Source organism: Theobroma cacao, chromosome 8 (genome assembly GCF_053813885.1).
Source record: "Theobroma cacao isolate CCN51 chromosome 8, ASM5381388v1, whole genome shotgun sequence".
NCBI lineage: Eukaryota > Viridiplantae > Streptophyta > Magnoliopsida > Malvales > Malvaceae > Theobroma > Theobroma cacao.
Window position 1 is genome coordinate 29,116,205 of NC_142646.1, and position 19,207 is coordinate 29,135,411.

The 19,207-nt window shown below is 33.3% G+C and overlaps 2 protein-coding genes, 1 long non-coding RNA gene and 1 pseudogene across 3 annotated transcripts; 3 read left to right on the forward strand and 1 right to left on the reverse strand.

The window, feature by feature from the left end:
* Nucleotides 1-280: 280 nt before the first annotated feature.
* On the forward strand, nucleotides 281-13,377 carry LOC18593036 (protein NRT1/ PTR FAMILY 5.10-like). Its single transcript, XM_088808879.1, has 5 exons — nucleotides 281-847; nucleotides 938-1,155; nucleotides 1,832-2,376; nucleotides 11,165-12,391; nucleotides 12,818-13,377. The coding sequence occupies exons 1-4, from the start codon at nucleotides 712-714 to the stop codon at nucleotides 11,976-11,978; spliced, it is 1,713 nt and encodes a 570-aa protein (XP_088665005.1). The 5' UTR covers nucleotides 281-711; the 3' UTR covers nucleotides 11,979-12,391; nucleotides 12,818-13,377.
* LOC148761322 (protein NRT1/ PTR FAMILY 5.10 pseudogene) lies at nucleotides 12,624-13,313 on the forward strand (annotated as a pseudogene).
* Nucleotides 13,378-14,563: 1,186 nt separating the features above from the next.
* LOC18593038 (protein NRT1/ PTR FAMILY 5.10-like) lies at nucleotides 14,564-17,632 on the forward strand. The gene is made up of 3 exons (XM_007020050.3): nucleotides 14,564-15,087; nucleotides 15,540-16,087; nucleotides 16,645-17,632. Exons 1-3 carry the CDS (start codon nucleotides 14,737-14,739, stop codon nucleotides 17,459-17,461), a joined length of 1,716 nt encoding a protein of 571 aa, XP_007020112.3. The 5' UTR covers nucleotides 14,564-14,736; the 3' UTR covers nucleotides 17,462-17,632.
* A 459-nt stretch (nucleotides 17,633-18,091) lies between these two features.
* LOC148761323 (uncharacterized) lies at nucleotides 18,092-18,548 on the reverse strand. The gene is made up of 2 exons (XR_016028031.1): nucleotides 18,476-18,548; nucleotides 18,092-18,384 (listed from the first exon to the last, which is right to left on the reverse strand). It is a non-coding gene; the product is annotated as an uncharacterized LOC148761323 (long non-coding RNA).
* Between the last annotated feature and the right edge of the window lie 659 nt (nucleotides 18,549-19,207).

Sequence of the window (19,207 nt, forward strand, 5' to 3'; positions counted from 1 at the left end):
AATACATACTTGAATAAAATTTTTTTACTTTTTTTAAATATTTTTTTTCTCTCCAAATATTTTTTTTATCTTTTTCTTATAGTTGTTTTTTATATTTATTTTATAACAAAATATAAATTATAATATTATTACACATTATTAAGAGGATGACAAAATAGACGTAATCACCCAATTATTTTTAAATCTATCCTTTTACTTTTTTTTTTTATGTTATTTTCTTTGTCTTTTTCTTCTGTTCGCCATTTTCCTTCAACTTGCGCCAAAATATCTTCTGTCACACACTCAGTCTTATCCCCTACTCGCTCGCCTCAGTTTCTTTCCTTCCTTTTTATCTGCCACCACTGATTCTGCCCTCGGTGGTCGCCCAGCCCTTCCCACCGCCGCCTTCCGTCCTCACTCTTCTTCTCCGATTCTCTTTCTCTCTTCTTCCCTTCTCCCCTTTCCCTCCCTCCAAAAGACTATCGACCTCTGAAACCGCTCAACTAGCTACAATACCTTACTTTAATATATAATAATAATAACAATAATACTAAAATAATTGAAAAGCTTGGTATAGAGCAGCAGTAATACAATGCTAAAGTTAGTTATGGCTTGTAACTCGGCTGGACGATTAACCAATTGAGCCACTCCAATGACAACTAACAAACTGCTCTATGTCTCTTAGTAACGGGGACTTGGAAGTGTGGACTCTTGTTTTTACCGCCAAAACATATGTCAATCTCCGTTCTCTCCGGCGCCGAAACTCCACTCTTAGAGCAAGACACCATAGACGGCTACGTTGGTTGCAATGGCCGCCCTGTCGCCAGGGCCAAGTCCGGCGGCTGGAGGTCCGCGTCTTTTATCATAGGTGCGTTTTCCACTCAATCAACCTTTTCTAATCACTCAAGAAATTGTAAATGAGTCAAATATGTGTATATACCTTCCAAAATTTGTGCAGGCATCGAAGTCGCTGAGAGGTTTGCGTATTTCGGAATCGAGTCCAACCTCATCAGTTACTTAACGGGACCTCTGGGCCAGTCCACTGCCGCTGCGGCAGAGCAAGTCAACGCTTGGTCTGGAACAGCAATGCTTTTGCCACTCTTGGGGGGATTCGTTGCTGATTCTTTCCTCGGCCGATACCGCACCATTATTGTCGCTTCTCTTCTTTACGTATTGGTAATTTATTCAAAATTCCTTTCCATTTTTTCAAATTTCAACCAGAAATGTGATGGGATGAAAAGGTTTAGAATGATGAAGGAAAAGCTGAAAGGGTATGTGCATATAAGAAGCAAGTAAACAGTGCTCCTCTATTCCGAATTTGGATTCTTTGAGAACCCTGAAGAAATTGCTAAACAGAAATACTGACCTACAGTTAACATTCATATACATTTAACCATACACACTACTTGTTCCAATGGAATGTTTTGAGCAGGGTAGGTTGTGTAACTTGTTCTTTTGTATTATAAAATACATTTTATCCATCTTAGGGAAGGAAAATGTGAATTTTAGGCTTGAGTTCAGAGGGGTTGCCTCAAGTTCTCTTAAACTCTTTAGTCATAATAAATGAGCTAACCCAATGGCAAACTAGTGAGGTTGCTTGTTAGTAATGCTTAAACAGGAATTTTGAGAATCAATTCAAGCTTAAGACAAGCTTAAGCAAATATAAAACTCTATCTACTTGTACTGGAACAATCTGTTGCTATAGCAGAGTTCCAACTTTCGACAAATGAAAATTCAGTAAAGGCTGGAGATTTGAGTAAGCGGTCAGGTTTCATTTATTTATTTTATTATTTTTATTAATTGTGGGAATACTATCTGAAGTTTTTTTTTTACTTTTTGGAATAATTTACAGGGGCTAAGCTTGTTGACTGTCACAGCCACTCTTCCTTCTGTCAATCCTTCTGGCTGCCAAAATACTGATAACTTTGCATTATGCTCCTCTCAGTTTCAAGAGATACTATTCTTCTTCGCACTCTTTCTAGTAGCACTCGGACAAGGTGGACAAAAGCCATGTGTTCAAGCTTTTGGTGCAGATCAATTTGATACTCAAGACCCAGAGGAGTGCAAAGCCAAGAGTTCATTCTTTAATTGGTGGTATTTTTGTTTGTGTACTGCCATGTTTATAACACATTGGGTTTTAAACTACATCCAAGACAATCTTAGTTGGGTTCTTGGATTTGGGATTCCCTGTGTTATGATGGTAGTTGCACTGGTTGTTTTCTTGTGTGGGACAACGACTTATCGTTTTAGTGTCAAAGGTGACAAGAAAAATCCGTTTGTGAGAATTGGTGAGGTGTACATTTTAGCAGCTAGGAATTGGAATAAAGCATCTTCGGCAATAGCTGTAGAAGAAGAACTGCATGGAAATCTGCCAACTGAAAGTTCCAACCAATTCAAGTAAGTATAAAAGTTTCTCTTCCTTACTTCAATGAATGTCAAAAGAACAATAATATGATGCCTTATGAAAGCTTACATGAGGGTAACAAATTGATATTAGTGGAAAATGATTCATACTGATCTCTAATTATTTTATGTAGCATCTGAAATAAGTTTGATTTATGTCTGGCATCATTTAACCAAGGCAATCTTCCTTGGCACATTGTCATGTGGATGTTCGGATCTTATTGTTGGGATTCGATCTCATACTCAAATATGAAAATAATCAATAATTAAAAATAGTAACGCAACGGAAAAATAAAATAATGTTTAATCAGAGAAACAGTCAAATCTTACAGGATCAATGCTTGTGTTTTTCATCTTTAGGATTTGTCAAATCTTTAGCCACCCAAGTGTTTGGCCTCTAACAGTAATCCACACAGTGACTGAATAAGATTTTTTCAAAGGTAGGATTTTTACTTGTGCTAACAAGTATTGTTTCTAAAACAAAAGGATCAAAAATTCTTGCTGAATCTTATTTTTGTCAGACAAAGAAAATTATTTTTCTTTTTTTATTTTATGAAACAGCTGAGAAGTAGGTTTGTTTTAGGCTTAAAATTCTAGTTTGCTAATATATTATATTTATATAGTCAAACTAATTTGTAACCCTAAATACAACAGATGTATTTTAATTTAATTAAGTCTCTAAAAACTTAATTAATTTCTTACTTTATTTTGGTCTTTTTCAATTAAGTCCAACTTAATTAATTATCTTTATTTAATCTCAATCATGTCATTTAATGTGTGTAACCCATTAAACTTCAAACATACTGACAATAAATATAAATCATAATCATATATCAATTTGATAATTAATTTATATTTATAGATCATGAGCGGCATCTAGCAATACATCATGACTACCCAAATGTTAGAGAGTCAATTAAAGAATTTGATAAAGCCCTTCAGTGATAAGCCTCTCAGTGCAATACGGTCTTTTCATAAAATATCCTAGATATGTCATTAAGCATGACTCAATGTCTACTTATAACATTTCATAGTAGTTCTCATAATTCATGACTAACCTTATGAATTTAGAAAACTAACTTTCCTCAAATTCATTATGCTTTGGCCAAAGACTTTATACAAGTTAATCAAGAATTGAGAACAAGTGAGATACATCCCCTCATATCACTTGGGGTGATGAATCCTCTGTTGACCACTCATTCACCTTCGCATGCTTCATGGCATACCCAAAAGCATCCTGTTTAGGCATCTAGTTGCTTTCAAACCCGTAAGGGTGAAATCAAAATATGTCATTCTCCATACAAGATGACATAGTGTCTCAAGTCCAAGGACTAGTTGCATGACTATCACATGAGAACATTTTTCATAGACACTTGAGTGAAATACCAAATGGAGTTCTCATAGCGGGTTGTGTTCAATAAACTTGTTCTTTAACAAGTACCTATACGTTATCCTCAAGTGTCCCATATACTTCAATCTATAAGATCAATTGCTTACTTCCCAAGTAAGGAGGCTTAACATGTACCAGTCTTTGAGCATTGTCAATGCCCTATCTTGACAATACAATGACTAGGAACAATTTTAGGAACATGGCTTTAATGCATAGTGATCTCATAATTGTAACAACTTTACAATTCTCTTATAAGGCCTTTATGTTTCATAGACTTCATCCAATTAGTACTTAATAACTCTTTATTATTGCACTAACATGAAGAAAAACCTCTATCACATATAATTATGCGATTACATATGTATTAAATGACAATATATATATATATATATATATATATATATATTTCTTGACTAATCTAATTGACTCAAGGGCATCTACCAACAATCTCTCACTTGCACTTGCGTTAATTGCTAACGTATCTAATATCAAACTCTTTCACTTAGCAATTGTGTCTCTACTAGGACAACTCAAATTACAATATTTGAGAATATGTTAATTTATATGTTTGACAATCGCCATTGTCATAATCGAAATACTAATTTAGATAACAACGAGACCTTGATTCCATTATTATGGCTTTTGTTGTTACTTTAACAACTCAGAATCATTTATTGATTCATTAAACCAATGATCCAAATATCTCTTCTTTTGTAGCCTAAACAAACGATTTGTATCCGATTATAGATATAATTATGCAGTTATCTCTTATTTTGGAACTGGTCTAATATAACTACTCAATCATGACTTTATATCACTTTTAACATTTAGGATTCTTTATATGTTAAACTCCTTTAACATGTAATCCTAAATTCTTTTGTTGAATCCCTTTTTAGGCTCTAACTCTTTAGTCCCATTTTGTTTTTCTTATACTGGTAAATGTATCTTATACATGCACCCGAATATTTGTCTCATTGGTTGGTGCATAATACCCTGCCTAAAAAGCAAGGTTCGAATCCCTCCGCCTAAAAAGTAGGGTTTGAATCCCTCCTTCCCCAATTATATAAAAAAAAATGTATCTTATACACTTTTAATGAGTAACTTATCTTACTCCCACTAACCTTGTGATGCGCATAAAATATGTTTATCTTATTCAATGTATTCAACTATTTTGAATTTATTACAATGAATAGAGATTATTATCCAATCATTCATGTTATATTATTTAGTAGACTCATCTTACAATGAGTAATGCATCAATATGCATCCTACTAATGGTTTGTATTTAATGGATTCATCTCATGAATTATGCATCTTTATGCATCTCATTAAATCAATTTTTATGCATAGATCTTATCTATTGGATTTCATAATTTCATAACCTTTGACTTTTAAAGTGTCATTAGCTCCCACTATTTCTATCATGTATAGAAATCTTGCCAAGTAAACTTATTTACTTTTCTTTGGCGTGTTATATCCATAACTTTTATGTATACTAATATGTCATTAGTCATTCATCATTGGTTATGGAATGAAATCCTATCAAGGGTTAGTTCATGCGATTAATTGGGTTTGGAATGCTTTGTAATTCATATTTTATGAATTCAATACGATAATCAATTGCTATTTAGTTCTAAGCAATCTTAATTTAGATCCAAGATTTCATTAAGAATGCTCATTGACTAAATATGTTTATAATCCTATTACGAATTCATTGAGTTTTGACTCAATTTTATCGAAGTCAACTCATTAATTTTTTTTTATTTATAATAAAAAAAATAATATCACAATAATCTTATCATTATGACTTAGTTTTGATTGTCATATATGCAAGGTTATACTTTAAGAATAAATAATTTAGAACAATTCCAAAATAAAATGAGATGTAATGTAAATATATATATATATATATATATATATATATATATATATATATATATATATATATATATATATATATATAAGCTAAGCATCTCATTCTAGCAAAATATAAATCTATGTTTCCTAAACATAAAATAAATATTTAGCCATAAGTCCAAAACCAAAAACATCTCATTTTGACAATCATGCCATGAAAACATTCAATGTTCTAAAATTATTTATTATTCCACAATCTAATCTAGGTCTACAACCTTGATCACCATCAATTAAGGTTGTCCTTTTCATGATCCTATTCTTCATTGCTCCTTGTCATTAGTTCTTTCAATATGTCATACATATTAAAACTATTAATAAAGAGTAAGGTATCATATGCCAAGTAGTGAAAAATAAATCATCATATGATTCATACTTGATGTGGAAGCTTCCTTTTGTTTCTTCCTTTTGATGGATTCAAGATAATCTTTGCAATTGTGCCTCCAATGCCCTAGTTTGCCATAGAAATGACATTTGTCATTGTCCTTATCCTTCTTCACTCCTATAGTAGGTTTTATACCTTTTGAAGTTGATGCCTTTTCATCCTTGGCTTTCTTAGAAAATTTTCTTTTCTTATTTTTATTTTTCTTAGAAGAGATAAGGTGAACTGAAGGCTCATCCTTCGCAATAGTGTTCTCAGCCGGTGTGAGCATATTCAATAAGCCTAAAAGGGTTACCTCAATCTTATTCATGTTGAAGTTCAACACAAACTGTGAATAGCTCTCTAGTAGCGAAGAAAGTATAAGGTCTATGCTCAAATCATGATCCATAACCTAACCTAACTGCTAAAGTTGAGTGATATATCCTATCATCTTAAGCACATGAGACCTTACTGGGCTTCCCTCAAACATCTTATATCGGAACAATTCCCTTGAAATGTCGAATCTCTATGTGCGACTTTCCTTATTGAACATTTCTCTAAAGTTTAGGATAATATCCTGAGCATTCATAGCTTCATGTTGCTTTTGAAGATCTGGAGCTATACTAGCCAACATACCACATGTGGCTTGATCGAGATCATCCATATAAACTCTATAAGCCTCATTTTCCTCATTTGTAGCATCATCGCTAGGTACCTCTGGAATAAGACCATTTGGGACATAAGCCTTTTTCTCTTGTTTCAAGACAATCTTGATATTGCGAAACCAGTCAATGAAATTTGGGCCTGTCAACTTGTTTGCATCAAGTATGCTTCTAAGTGACAAACTATTCGCCATGATAGATTTATATCCTATATAAATCAACATATATGATTATTCATTAACGCAAATTATATAATCATAAAGACAAGGTTTTAGAATCTTATATGATTATTCTCAATATTTTATCAAAATAATAGCCCTTCTCTACTATTTTGATAAATTTAACCTTTAAACTTCTTATTGAGCTAGGACTTTTTTATCCCACCATGACCTTGACTGATTTAACAAGCCATAATGAAACTAATTAGGTAGATAACTTAGCTTATCAATTGTATCTTATACAACTCCTAGATCAGTTAGGTGACAACTCTTTGTCTAAATATATCATATATATTTTGCCTAACTATGCCTCTAATACTATGTGGTCATGTGTGACACATCCGAACAATATGGTACTAGTTGAGTAAGACCAATAACTTAAATGTACTCGTGTAAAAGTTTGGCCTTGAGTGACTCAACAATCCTCCAATTAAAAGAGCAACCTGGTTATCTTGTTATATGGTGGAAGGTAACTTTTTGACTCAATATATTAATGAGGGATTTTTATTTATTAATTCATTAATTATTAAGGTCTCATTGATTTGGCATTGTTAACATACATAGCATTTATCGCATTTCATATATATCATATATATATATATATATATATATACTGAAAATAAGTCTATCTCATGCCAACTACTAGGATGATTATAGACTTTATTAATTCTAATTTCCTCGAGCCATTAAGGAAATTAGTTGGTCAAATTCCTGAGGGATTCACACAAACATCATCTTCAAGCTTTGCTTGTAATCTCCTTGAATCTCCATGGCGCCTTTGGATCTCCATCTTCAAATTACAAAAATTTTTCTATCTAACCCTAGTTTTACACTTTGATGTAACTAATTACATTTTATAATCAAGAAATCTCGAGTTACATTCGAGGGGAGTTAGGTGAGAAAAGAATTTTACAACCCAGAGAAAATAAAGATAAGGCAAGGTGCACAGACCCTATTTTAAAATAAATACCAAGAGAAATAAATTTAACCATCCATGACCTAATCTTCTAAGGTTTAAGTCTATAATCATCCTCATGCTTTATAATCATAATCAAAAGCATAGAAATAAATGCAAGCTCGATATCACATAGTGATCTTGTGTGTTATTTGAGAAAAGTATCAATTAATTCACTTAAAGTGCAAGACTCAAATTATTTAGTATTGTTTTATTTCAATTTAGTGTTTAAGAAATTCTCAATTTCAAAACACTTAAAGTGAACCTTTTACTTCTATTTCTTAGTAGAAATTCATTGAAATAAAACTTTCCGTTTTAATTCTTTCCATAATTAAAACTCCTTTTAATTTTGGAAACCATTTTATTTTAGGTAAACTTCCTAAAATATATCTAAGACAACATTTTAATTTCTAACATTTAGAACATGGATTAGTTTCCTAAATTGTATGTTATTTAAGTTACCTAAATGGTGACTTAACAAATTTTGGAAATTTCTAGTCAAATCAAAATTTTAAGAAAAGTTCAATGCTATCACATAACTTTAGAAATTTCTTTTAAAGTAGGAAACTATTTCTTATGAATTTTCCAAATCAAAATACTATCCTTAATTTTAGGAACTTCTTTTAAAGTAAGAAACAATTTCCTATTTTTTTTTTTATGAATCACCCAAAATTAAAATTCTATCCTTAATTTTAGGAATTGTTTTTAAAGTTAGAAACAATTTCTTATTTTTTTATGAATCACTCAAAATTAAAATATATGATATTTAAGTGCTCTTAAAACTCCATAAATAATGAGTCAAACTTATGAAAAAGTTGCTGAAAATTTTCAGCAAGTGTGTTTAACAATTAAACACAAAATTCATGAAGAATTAAGCCACCAAAACTGATCATAGCTATTCAAAATTTTCTGCATTGAATCTTTATTGCTTTGGAACTTGGAAACATGATTTTTATGAACCTTTTTCATACTAAATCAAGTCTAGCTGAAACATGGAGCAATTTAATTTGATAAAATTAATTTTTAACAGTTAAAAACTCCTCAAAACACTTACCCAATGTTAGTAAAAATAATTGGTACATTAGTTCCCAAAACACTTCAAAACTATTTGGTTTTAACTTGGCTTCGCAAGCCTTTTAATCCATTCATTAATTCTTCAACTAAACATGATCTTAAACCTTTTAAAAGATGTTTTAATGAATTAATTACATGTTGTTCAGATTTGAATTAAAATAGAAAAATAAATTTCTAAGAAAGCCTTTAAAATTGATATATACCAAATCAACACACAAATCAATCCTATTGATTATCACTAAGAATCAAGTATACTTATTACATGAAAAACATAAAAAAAAAAAGGCTTTGATACAACTGTTGGGATTCAACCTCATGCTCAAACATGAAAATAATCAATAATTAAAAATAGTAACACAGTAAAAAAATAAAATAATATTTAATCAGAGAAACAGTCGAATCTTACAGGATCAATGTTTGTGTTTTTCATCTTTAGGATTTGTTAAATCTTTAGCCACCCAAGTGTTTGGCTTCTAATAGTAATCCACACAGTGACTAAATAAGACCTTTTCAAAGGTAGGATTTTTACTTATACTAGCAAGTATTGTTTTTAAAACAAAATGACTAAAAATTCTTACTGAATTTTATTTTTGTCAGGCAAAGAAAACTATTTTTTTTTCTTATTTTATGAAACAGTTGAGAAGTGGGTTTTTTTTTAAGCTTAAAATTCTAGTTTGCTAATATAATATATTTATATAGCCAAACTAATTTGTAACTCTAAATACAACAATTGTATTTTAATTTAATTAAGTCTCTGAAAACTTAATTAATTTCTTACTTTATTTTGGTCTCTTTCAATTAAGTCCAATTTAATTAATTATCTTTATTTAATCTCAATCATGTCCTTTAATGTGTGTGACTCATTAGACTTCTAACATGTTGGCAATAAATATAAATCATAATCATATATCAATTTGATAATTAATTTATATTTATAGATCATGAGCGGCATCTAGTAATACATCATGACCACTCAAATGTTAGAGAGTCAATTAAAGAATTTGACAAATCCCTTCAGTGTAGCCTCTCAGTGCAATACGGTCCTTTCATCAAATGTTTCGGATATGTCATTAAGCATGGTTCAATGTTTACTTATAACATTCCATATTAGTTCTCATAATTCATGACTAACCTTATGAATTTAGAAAACTAACTTTTCTCAAATTCATCATGCTTTGGCCAAAGATTTTATACAAGTTAATCAAGAATTGAGAACAAGTGAGATACATCTCCTCATATCACTTGGGGTGATGAATCTTCTCTTGACCACTCATTCACCTTCGCATGTTTCATGGCAGATCAAAAAACACTCTATTTAGGTATCTGGTTACTTTCAAACTCGTTGGGGTGAAATCTAAGCATGTCATTCCCCATACAAGATGACCTGGTATCTCAAGTCCAAGGACTAGTTGCACGACTATCACATGAGAACATTTTCCATAGACACTTGAGTGAAATACGAAATAGAATTCTCATAGTGGGTCATGTTTAGTGAATTTGTTCTTTAACAAGCACATACACGTTATCCTCAAGTATCTCATTTACTTCAATCTATGAGATCAATTGCTTACTTCCCAAGTACAAAAGCTTAACATGTACCAGTCTTTGAGTATTGTTAATGCCCTGTCTTGACAATACAATTACTCGGAACAATTTTAAGAACATGGCTTTTATGTATAGTGATCTCATAACTGTAACAACTTTACAATTCTCTTGCAAGGCTTTATGTTCCATGGGCTTCATTCAATTAGTATTTAATAACTCCTTATTATTGCAGTAACATGAAGGAAAACCTTTATCACGTATAATTATGAGATTAAATACGTATTAAATGACAATATATATACATATATATATTTCTTGACCAATCCAATTGGCTTAAGGGCATATACCAACACTTATAACATAATATGTTGTTTGTATTAAGTATTCCCTGTACTTTCTTTGTTCCATTGAAACATGTATAGATTCTTGTTTATACATGTACAGACATGAACTGTTTCCCTTTTATCGTACTGGGTTGAGCTATTCTACTATGACCTGTTATTACCAGGGAGCTCTTGCTGTTTCCTTTTCTTCTTCCACAATATTGGGAATGTTTCAACTTGAACTTGGCTGAAATTATGAAAATAATCTACTTAGTTTCTAGTTTTGTTTTCCATACCAAAATATCTGTAACATGGCAATTTGGAATTTCTTATGTGGTAGGTTCCTCAACAAAGCCTTGCTTGCTTCCGATGGTTTGAAGGAACATGGACAGGCATTTAGCATCAGAGAGGTTGAAGAAGCAAAGGCTGTTCTGAGGCTTGTTCCTATATGGTTTGCAAGCTTGGTTTATGCTGTTGTCTTTGCACAATCCTCGACTTTCTTTGTCAAGCAAGGAGCTACTATGAACAGATCAATAACAGCAGAGTTTAAAATATCATCTGCTTCGCTGCAATCATTTGCTAGCCTTGCAAGTATTCTCTTCATTCCTATATACGACCGCATCTTTGTTCCTTTGACGAGAGGCTTTACTAGGAAACCGGCTGGAATTACAATGCTTCAGAGAATTGGAATCGGGATGCTTTTATCTGCTGTATCTATTGTAATTGCTGCCTTAGTTGAGATGCAGAGGCTTATGACTGCTCAAAAACACGGTTTGGTAGACAAGCCAGATGCCATGGTTCCTATGAGTGTGTGGTGGCTGGTTCCTTCTTATGTTCTGTTTGGATTGTCTGACGTGTTCACCATGGTCGGTCTTCAAGAATTTTTTTATGATCAGGTCCCAAACGAATTAAGGAGTGTTGGACTTTCACTCTACCTTAGCATCTTTGGGGTTGGAAGCTTCTTGAGTAGCTTTCTCATCTCAGCCATTGAGAATGCAACTGGTGGGAATGGTCAAGATAGCTGGTTTGCAGATAATCTAAATCGGGCACATCTTGATTACTTTTATTGGCTACTTGCTGCACTCAGTGCCATCCAATTGGCTCTCTACTTGTATTTTACAAAATCTTATATTTATAACAAGGGACAAAGATAAATCTTCATTATTGCATTTATCTGCTTGTAATTTATCAAGCCCTTTATTATCATCAATAACTACATCCTAAGTCATTTCTATGATGACAAACTCCTATATTTTGTATCCTCACAACAACTTCACTACTCGTTTAGTGTACTTTATTAAGTGAAAGAGAAAAGATATTGCATCCATCAAAGCTGCTCCCTTATGTACCGTTTGCTGCATATTAAATTCCCATCTGCATGATAGTTTCTTAGTTTTGAAAAATGTTGATATCGTGTAAAATAAGATATTGGTGGAGCAATCGGAATGTTGGGCTGCTTATAATTCCAGCTCACTCGAACTAGGAATTGGAGAACATCATTTTCAGCAATAGCTGTGGAAGAAGAAGCTCATGGGACTCTGCCATCAGAAAGCTCCAAGCAAGTCAAGTAAGTGAAATGTTTTTTTTTTAATTTTATTTCACATATGGAAGAGGAAATTAGGGCTGTAAAAAAGGATACAGAGAGCTTTAATAAAGAACATTCATACTTATTGTCTTACAAAAGCTTTCCTCAAGGAAAATTATTCATGCTGCTTGCTGTTTTTTTGCTCTTTTATAGAATCTGAAATAAGTTTGATTTATATTTCTACTGTAATCTAATGAAGCAACACTTTTAAAGTATGGATGTCAGGATCTTGTTAAACGATTTTTTGTGTTGTACTGATATGCCATTCCCTGTTCTTGTTCAGTTTAATGAAGCATGTATAAATCTTGCATATTAATGTACAGACATCTAGTATCTCCCTTTTGTCATGCCACTATCTTTTTCTTTGGGTTGTGAAAACAATCTTCTCAGTTATGTTTTCCATACCAGAACATCTCTAGAAAGGTTTGCAGTATCAGAGAGGTTGAAGAAGCAAAGGCTGTTCTAAGGCTAGTTTCAATATGGGCTACAAGCTTGGTTTATGCTGTTGTCCTTGCACAATCCTCGACTTCCTTTACCAAACAAGGAGCTACCATTGACAGATCAATGACAAGAAGGTTTAAAGTAGCTGCAGCTTCCCTTCAGTGATTCTTCAGCCTTGCCATTCTTCTCTTTAATCCAATATATGATCACTTGTTTGTTCCTTTAGCAAGACCTTGATTGGGAAAACAAACCTGCTGGAATTACAATGCTTCAGAGAATTGGAACTAGAATGCTTTTGTCTGCTACATCAATGGCAATTGCTGCTTTAGTAGAGATGCAGAGGCTTCAAGCTGCTCAAGACTATGGGTTAGTAGAGAAGCCAAATGTGACGGTTCCAATAAGCGTGTCGTGGCTGGTTCCTCAATATGTTTTGTTTGGATTGGCTGACGTCGTTGAGATGTAAACGGATAAGCAGTATTTAATCTTATTTTTAAATTTTATTTAAATATATGATAATTTTTATTACCTGAACTCGATTATAGAATATTTTAATCTTACTTTATGGGGGTTGAGTAATTGACATCTTTTGGTGGGAGTGATGGAGATGGCTGCTTTCCAAAAATCTAAATGGGGCACATCTTGATTATTTCTATTGGCTGATTGCCTCTCTGGTTTTATTTTACAAAAAAAGAGTAAATTTATAATAAGGGAAAATAGACAATTGCAGCCTTAAGTTGTTGAAGCCTTATCTATAATGAAAAAGAACGAACAAAATAATTGCTGTTGTACTCACTAATTTTGCACCTCAACATCAATTGTTTTATTAACCTCAAAAATTTTTTTTATTATATTTAATAAAAATTTAATATTTTTATTTTAAATTAAATAAATCTTTATTACTCACGATTAATTAATTATTGTTAATCAAAAATATTAAAATAAAATATCTTAACTCTTTAAATTTTGATCAAAATTACACAAAAATTTATTAATTTTAAAATAAACATTCTGTTCAAGAGCACAAATATCGTTAATAAAAATTATGAAACGATTAAAATGTTTTTTTTCTTTATTAATTTTAAAAAATATTATTATTTTTTAAAAAAATAAAAAAAGAGCATCGATCCGTGCACCCAAGGGAGGAAAGCACTGATTGATGTTCCCTCAAGGACGAGAGCATTAGATCGGTGTTCCCAAAGGAGGGGAGCATCGGTGCTCCCCTTAGGGTGCTGGGTCGAGTAGATCCGGTGCTCCCTAATGGAGAGTTTTTTTAAAAAAAAATTAATAAAAAATAATAAAAATATATAATAAAAATTAATTAGAGGTATATTTATTTTTTTGCCTTTATCACGTTAGTAAGTTGACAAAAATATTAATAATTGACTACCGATTTGATATATGTATCCAACAAAAAATATTTTTATATGGACGAAGTGTACATTTCAAAAACAAATAGAATTTTATGTAATTTTCATCAAAATTTAAAAATTTTTGAATATTTGACTCAAGATATTACTTATTATAATATAATATGTTAATTTATTATAATAAATAATAATATAATATATTAATATGTTATAATAAATAATACTAATACGACACATCACAATAAATGATGTTAATATGACAATAGTGATATTTTCATCTTTCACTCAACCCAGCATTAATAGTGTCATAATTTTCAATATATGATTTATTAATACATTAACTGTTAGAGCGTATCTGGTAACATCTAAGCAACATACTAAGCTGTTAAGTGAAGTTTATCTTCCATGATTCAATAGGATACCATGTCTGTAAATAAAGGAGCTAGCATTATGCCTTCCAAACCTAATCATTTGGGTTTGTCTGTGTGAGTACTCTCAGTTACTTACCAAAGCAAAGATATGGCGGCTTCCACTCTCTCCGCTGCTCAAACCCCTCTTTTGGATGACACAGTAGACGGCTCTCTTGACTACAAAGGCCGCCCCCTCCGCAGATCAAACTCCGGCGGTTGGAGATCCGCTTCTTTCATCATAGCTGTAGAAATCACTGAGAGATTTGCTTATTATGGGATTTCTTCGAACCTCATCACTTACTTGACGGGGCCTCTGGGCGAGTCCACTGCCACCGCCGCTGCACAAGTCAACGCCTTGTCTGGGGCCGCCTCGCTCCTCCCACTTTTGGGTGCATTCATCGCTGATTCTTTTCTGGGCCGATACCGCACCATCATTCTTGCCTCTCTTCTTTACATTTTGGTAAACCAAATGTTTCTAGCTGCTGCTTAGATGTAATTTTGCCTCTCTAGTCCTTAATGCCTGGGATTTTGGTTAGATATAATTTACCATATTAAATTGTAAATCTTTCTACCTTCTGGGAATTCATTTGCTTTTGACATATGAAATGGAGGGTATACTTTCCCTTTGCATAGTGGCATAACTTTGAGCTTTTGTTCTCATGTTTGAATAATGAAAAGTCCACATTAAGTTGGCCTTGGTTCTCATTAATGAAGTTGTTGAAGTTATAAGAAATGGAAAGCGGTTGTAGAGAGCTGCTAGATTAGAACACTTGGTAGCTATAGGGTAGCTCCAGCTTTGGATTGAAGGCCATCATTTGAAGTGGTGCTCTGGATTATGTTAATTATTCTAGATATTGTGTACAGTACTTGCTAGGCGTTTTCTTTAATGACTTGATTTGGAATGATTTATAGGGGCTAGGCTTGTTGACTCTGTCAGCCACTCTTCCTTCTGTCAGCACTTCTGTTGGCCAAAATGCAGATAACGTCACATTAAGTTCTTCTCTTCAGTTTCAAGTGATACTATTCTTCTTCTCACTGTATTTAGTAGCATTTGCACAAGGTGGGCACAAACCATGTGTTCAAGCTTTTGGTGCGGATCAATTTGATACACAAGACCCAGAGGAGTGCAAAGCCAAGAGTTCATTCTTTAATTGGTGGTACTTTGGTATGTGTGCTGGCACCTTAATAACTCTTTGGGTTTTAAACTACATCCAAGACAATCTTAGTTGGGTTCTTGGTTTTGGGATACCCTGTATCATGATGTCTGTTGGACTGGTTGTTTTTCTGCTTGGATCAACAACTTACCGATTTAGTGTCAAAGGGGATGAGGAAAGCCCATTTATGAGAATTGGTCGAGTGTTCATTATGGCAGTTAGGAATTGGAAAACAGCATCTTCAGCAATTGCTGCAGAGGAAGAAGCTCGAGGAACTCTTCCAACAGAAAGTTCCAAGCAATTCAAGTAAGTAACACATTTTTGCATAAAGGAAAATTAGGACCTTAAAAAAGGGGTAATATAGCTTTAGTGAAGATTAATATCTGAAGCTTGATACCCAGCTTCCTTAAAGGAAACAAACTGAAAATTGCGGAAAATTATTCATGCTGATCTCTTCTTTGTTTTTATGGCATCTAGAAGAAGTCATGCTATTATTATCTAATCAAGGCTATAATCTGGCACTTTGACATGTGGATGTTAGGATCTTTCAAAATTTAGTGCCACCGCAATTTTTCCTATAAGGAAACATGTTCGAAACTCATGCTCATACATGTCCAGGACATGTAGTTGCTTTTGTCATTCTGTAATTGCTTTGGTTGAGGCAATATACTGTGATGTCTAGTTAATATGGAGCTCTTGCTCATTTCTTTTCTTCTTCCAACTATTGGAATGTTTAGAACTTCAATCTTGCTCAAACATTTGAGTTTTTTCTCCTCATTTTGGTTTATAAAAATGATGTTCATAGTTACATTTTCTGTACCCAACATCACTAATGTTCGAATTTGGATTTTCAAATGCGGTAGATTCCTCAATAAAGCGTTGCTTGCCCCAGACGGTTCAAAGGAGCAGGGAAAGGTGTGTAGCATCAGAGAGGTTGAAGAAGCAAAGGCTCTTATAAGGCTTGCACCAGTATGGGCTACAAGCTTGTTTTATGCAGTCGTCTTTGCACAGTCATCGACTTTCTTTACCAAGCAAGGAGCTACCATGGACAGATCAATTACAGCAGGGCTTGAAATACCTGCTGCTACACTTCAGTCATTCATCAGCCTTTCCATTGTTCTTTTCATTCCTATATATGACCGCATATTTGTTCCTTTAGCAAGAGCGGTGACTGGGAAACCTGCTGGAATTACAATGCTTCAAAGAATTGGAATGGGAATGCTTCTATCTGCTACATCTATGGTAGTTGCTGCTTTAGTAGAGATCCAGAGGCTTAAAACTGCTCAAGACTATGGGTTGGTAGACAAGCCAAATGTCACGGTTCCAATGAGTGTGTGGTGGTTGATCCCTCAATACGTTCTGTATGGATTGGCGGATGTGTTCGCTATGGTTGGTCTTCAAGAATTTTTTTATGATCAGGTGCCAAATGAATTAAGGAGTGTCGGGCTTGCACTCTACCTTAGCATCTTTGGTGTTGGAAGCTTCTTGAGTAGCTTTCTCATATCTGTGATTGAGAATGTGACTGGTGGAGATGGCCGAGATAGCTGGTTTGCAAATAATCTGAATAGGGCACACCTTGATTATTTTTATTGGCTGCTTGCTGCATTTAGTGCCGTGGGTCTGGCACTCTATTTTTATTCTGCAAAATTTTACATTTATGCTAGGGGAAGTACATTATAAATTTCTTCAGACGTTGTGATCAGTGTTCTACGTCTCACCATGACATCCATTGTTGTAAATTGAAACTACGGTGTATGCTGTTTTAAAGTGACTTGTCAGGAAAATGTTGGTTAGACTGCAAAAATGCAAATGAAGAATGGTAAGTAAAATTTTAAATTATCATGTTTCTTAGTTCTCTGTGTTCTGGTTGACATTGTTTATTTGTTTTTTTTCTAAGTTTAGAGAACCCTAGCGGTGTCCAGCAGTAAGCCTTTAATCTCTGTTTTGTCTCTTAGTAGTACATGCACGCACGCATGCGTGTATACACACACAAATCTAACATTGTGCCAAAAAATAAAAAATTATAGTCGTGGTGTCCGACAGTTAGCCTTTAATCTCTATTTTATGTCTATTAATAGCATATTAGCACGCACGCACATACACATACGTGTATATATCATATGGAACATCATATTAACATTGTGCAAAATAAAATCGTTGTCTCTTAAAAAACCTTTAATTTATTTATGCATATGAATTTTACATATGAATGCATTTAAATATTTAATTCAATGATATTGTTTAAATAATCGTTTAAAATCTACCATTCCAAATTGAACTTTGACTAAAATGAAAAGAAAATCACCAATGGATAACCATTCAAAAGGGGACATGCATAATAGAATAAAAGCCACGGGATGGGTCGTCTTGGTTACATTATAGTGAAAAGCAGAGTGTTTGCTTTCTTCTTCAACCAAAATCAAATTAGCAGTTTATACAACAAACACATTGATAACCCTCTTTGACATTTGCCAAGCAAACTCCATTCCCATTCTTGAGCTGAAGGCATTGCTGTTTGCAGGACAGGAGGTTACAATCTTTGGGATCAATCACTTCAAGGCACCTCGCACCATTTTGGACCATCACTTTCCTTGCCTCTGCCACTTTTTCATCAGAAAAGAAACAGAAAGAAAATAACATCATAAATACTTTCCAGTTTCAAACAGAGAAGGGGAAGAAAAACCCAATCTATACCTGAGGATGCCAATAGAAGTATAGCTAAGATACAATAAATCATACTGGAGTTCTTCATCATCCTCGTGACTAGCAAAATTCCCTTCGTTTATCCTTTTAACTTGGACTTTCAAGTGGTACTTGTTGCCAGAATTTATATGCATTGAGGGAATGAAAAAGACAAAGTTTTGCAGCTGAATTTGTAAATGACAATGGTCTCTCCACAAAAAGAAGCATAACAGGTGCATTAATGGGGTTGTAAAGGGCATCAAGTGGGTGTTAATCTATCAAAATTTTCATTTCTTTTTCTCAAACTTGGAGTAAATGCACATGGTTTTCTCAGAGCATGGATCACAAGTTGAATCTGTTAACAGCGAACAGCAAAGCAAGTGTATTAGTGGAAGCATGCACAACCAAAAATAAAGCTAGCTAGGCCGAGGCTCCCATATATTAGCTGATATCCCACTTTGACTATGGATGGATTATATGATGCACATGATTTTGTTTAGAAGGCTTGGCTTTTCTTGGTGATTTAATCCTCCATCCACTTTAGCAATAAAGCAATATGATGTTGTACAAAAAGTAATGAGAACGAGAACAACATGTGGAATTATTCCTGTTTTATAGCAGCATAATGCTATATAAAGAGCAATAAGAATAACTATAATGAGCGGAATAATTGGCGGTGAAAGCAAGCTGGAATAAGTGATATGGTTTATGAGTTACTTTTACCTTGAATGTTCTGTAAAGTTT

Coding starts and splice junctions, on each gene's coding strand:
- LOC18593036 (XM_088808879.1), top strand. CDS start 712: ATGTCAATCTCCGTTCTCTCCGGCGCCGAAACTCCACTCTTAGAGCAA. Junction 1,156..1,831: donor CTTCTCTTCTTTACGTATTG/GTAATTTATTCA, acceptor AATAATTTACAG/GGGCTAAGCTTGTTGACTGT. Junction 2,377..11,164: donor GAAAGTTCCAACCAATTCAA/GTAAGTATAAAA, acceptor CTTATGTGGTAG/GTTCCTCAACAAAGCCTTGC.
- LOC18593038 (XM_007020050.3), top strand. CDS start 14,737: ATGGCGGCTTCCACTCTCTCCGCTGCTCAAACCCCTCTTTTGGATGAC. Junction 15,088..15,539: donor CCTCTCTTCTTTACATTTTG/GTAAACCAAATG, acceptor AATGATTTATAG/GGGCTAGGCTTGTTGACTCT. Junction 16,088..16,644: donor GAAAGTTCCAAGCAATTCAA/GTAAGTAACACA, acceptor CAAATGCGGTAG/ATTCCTCAATAAAGCGTTGC.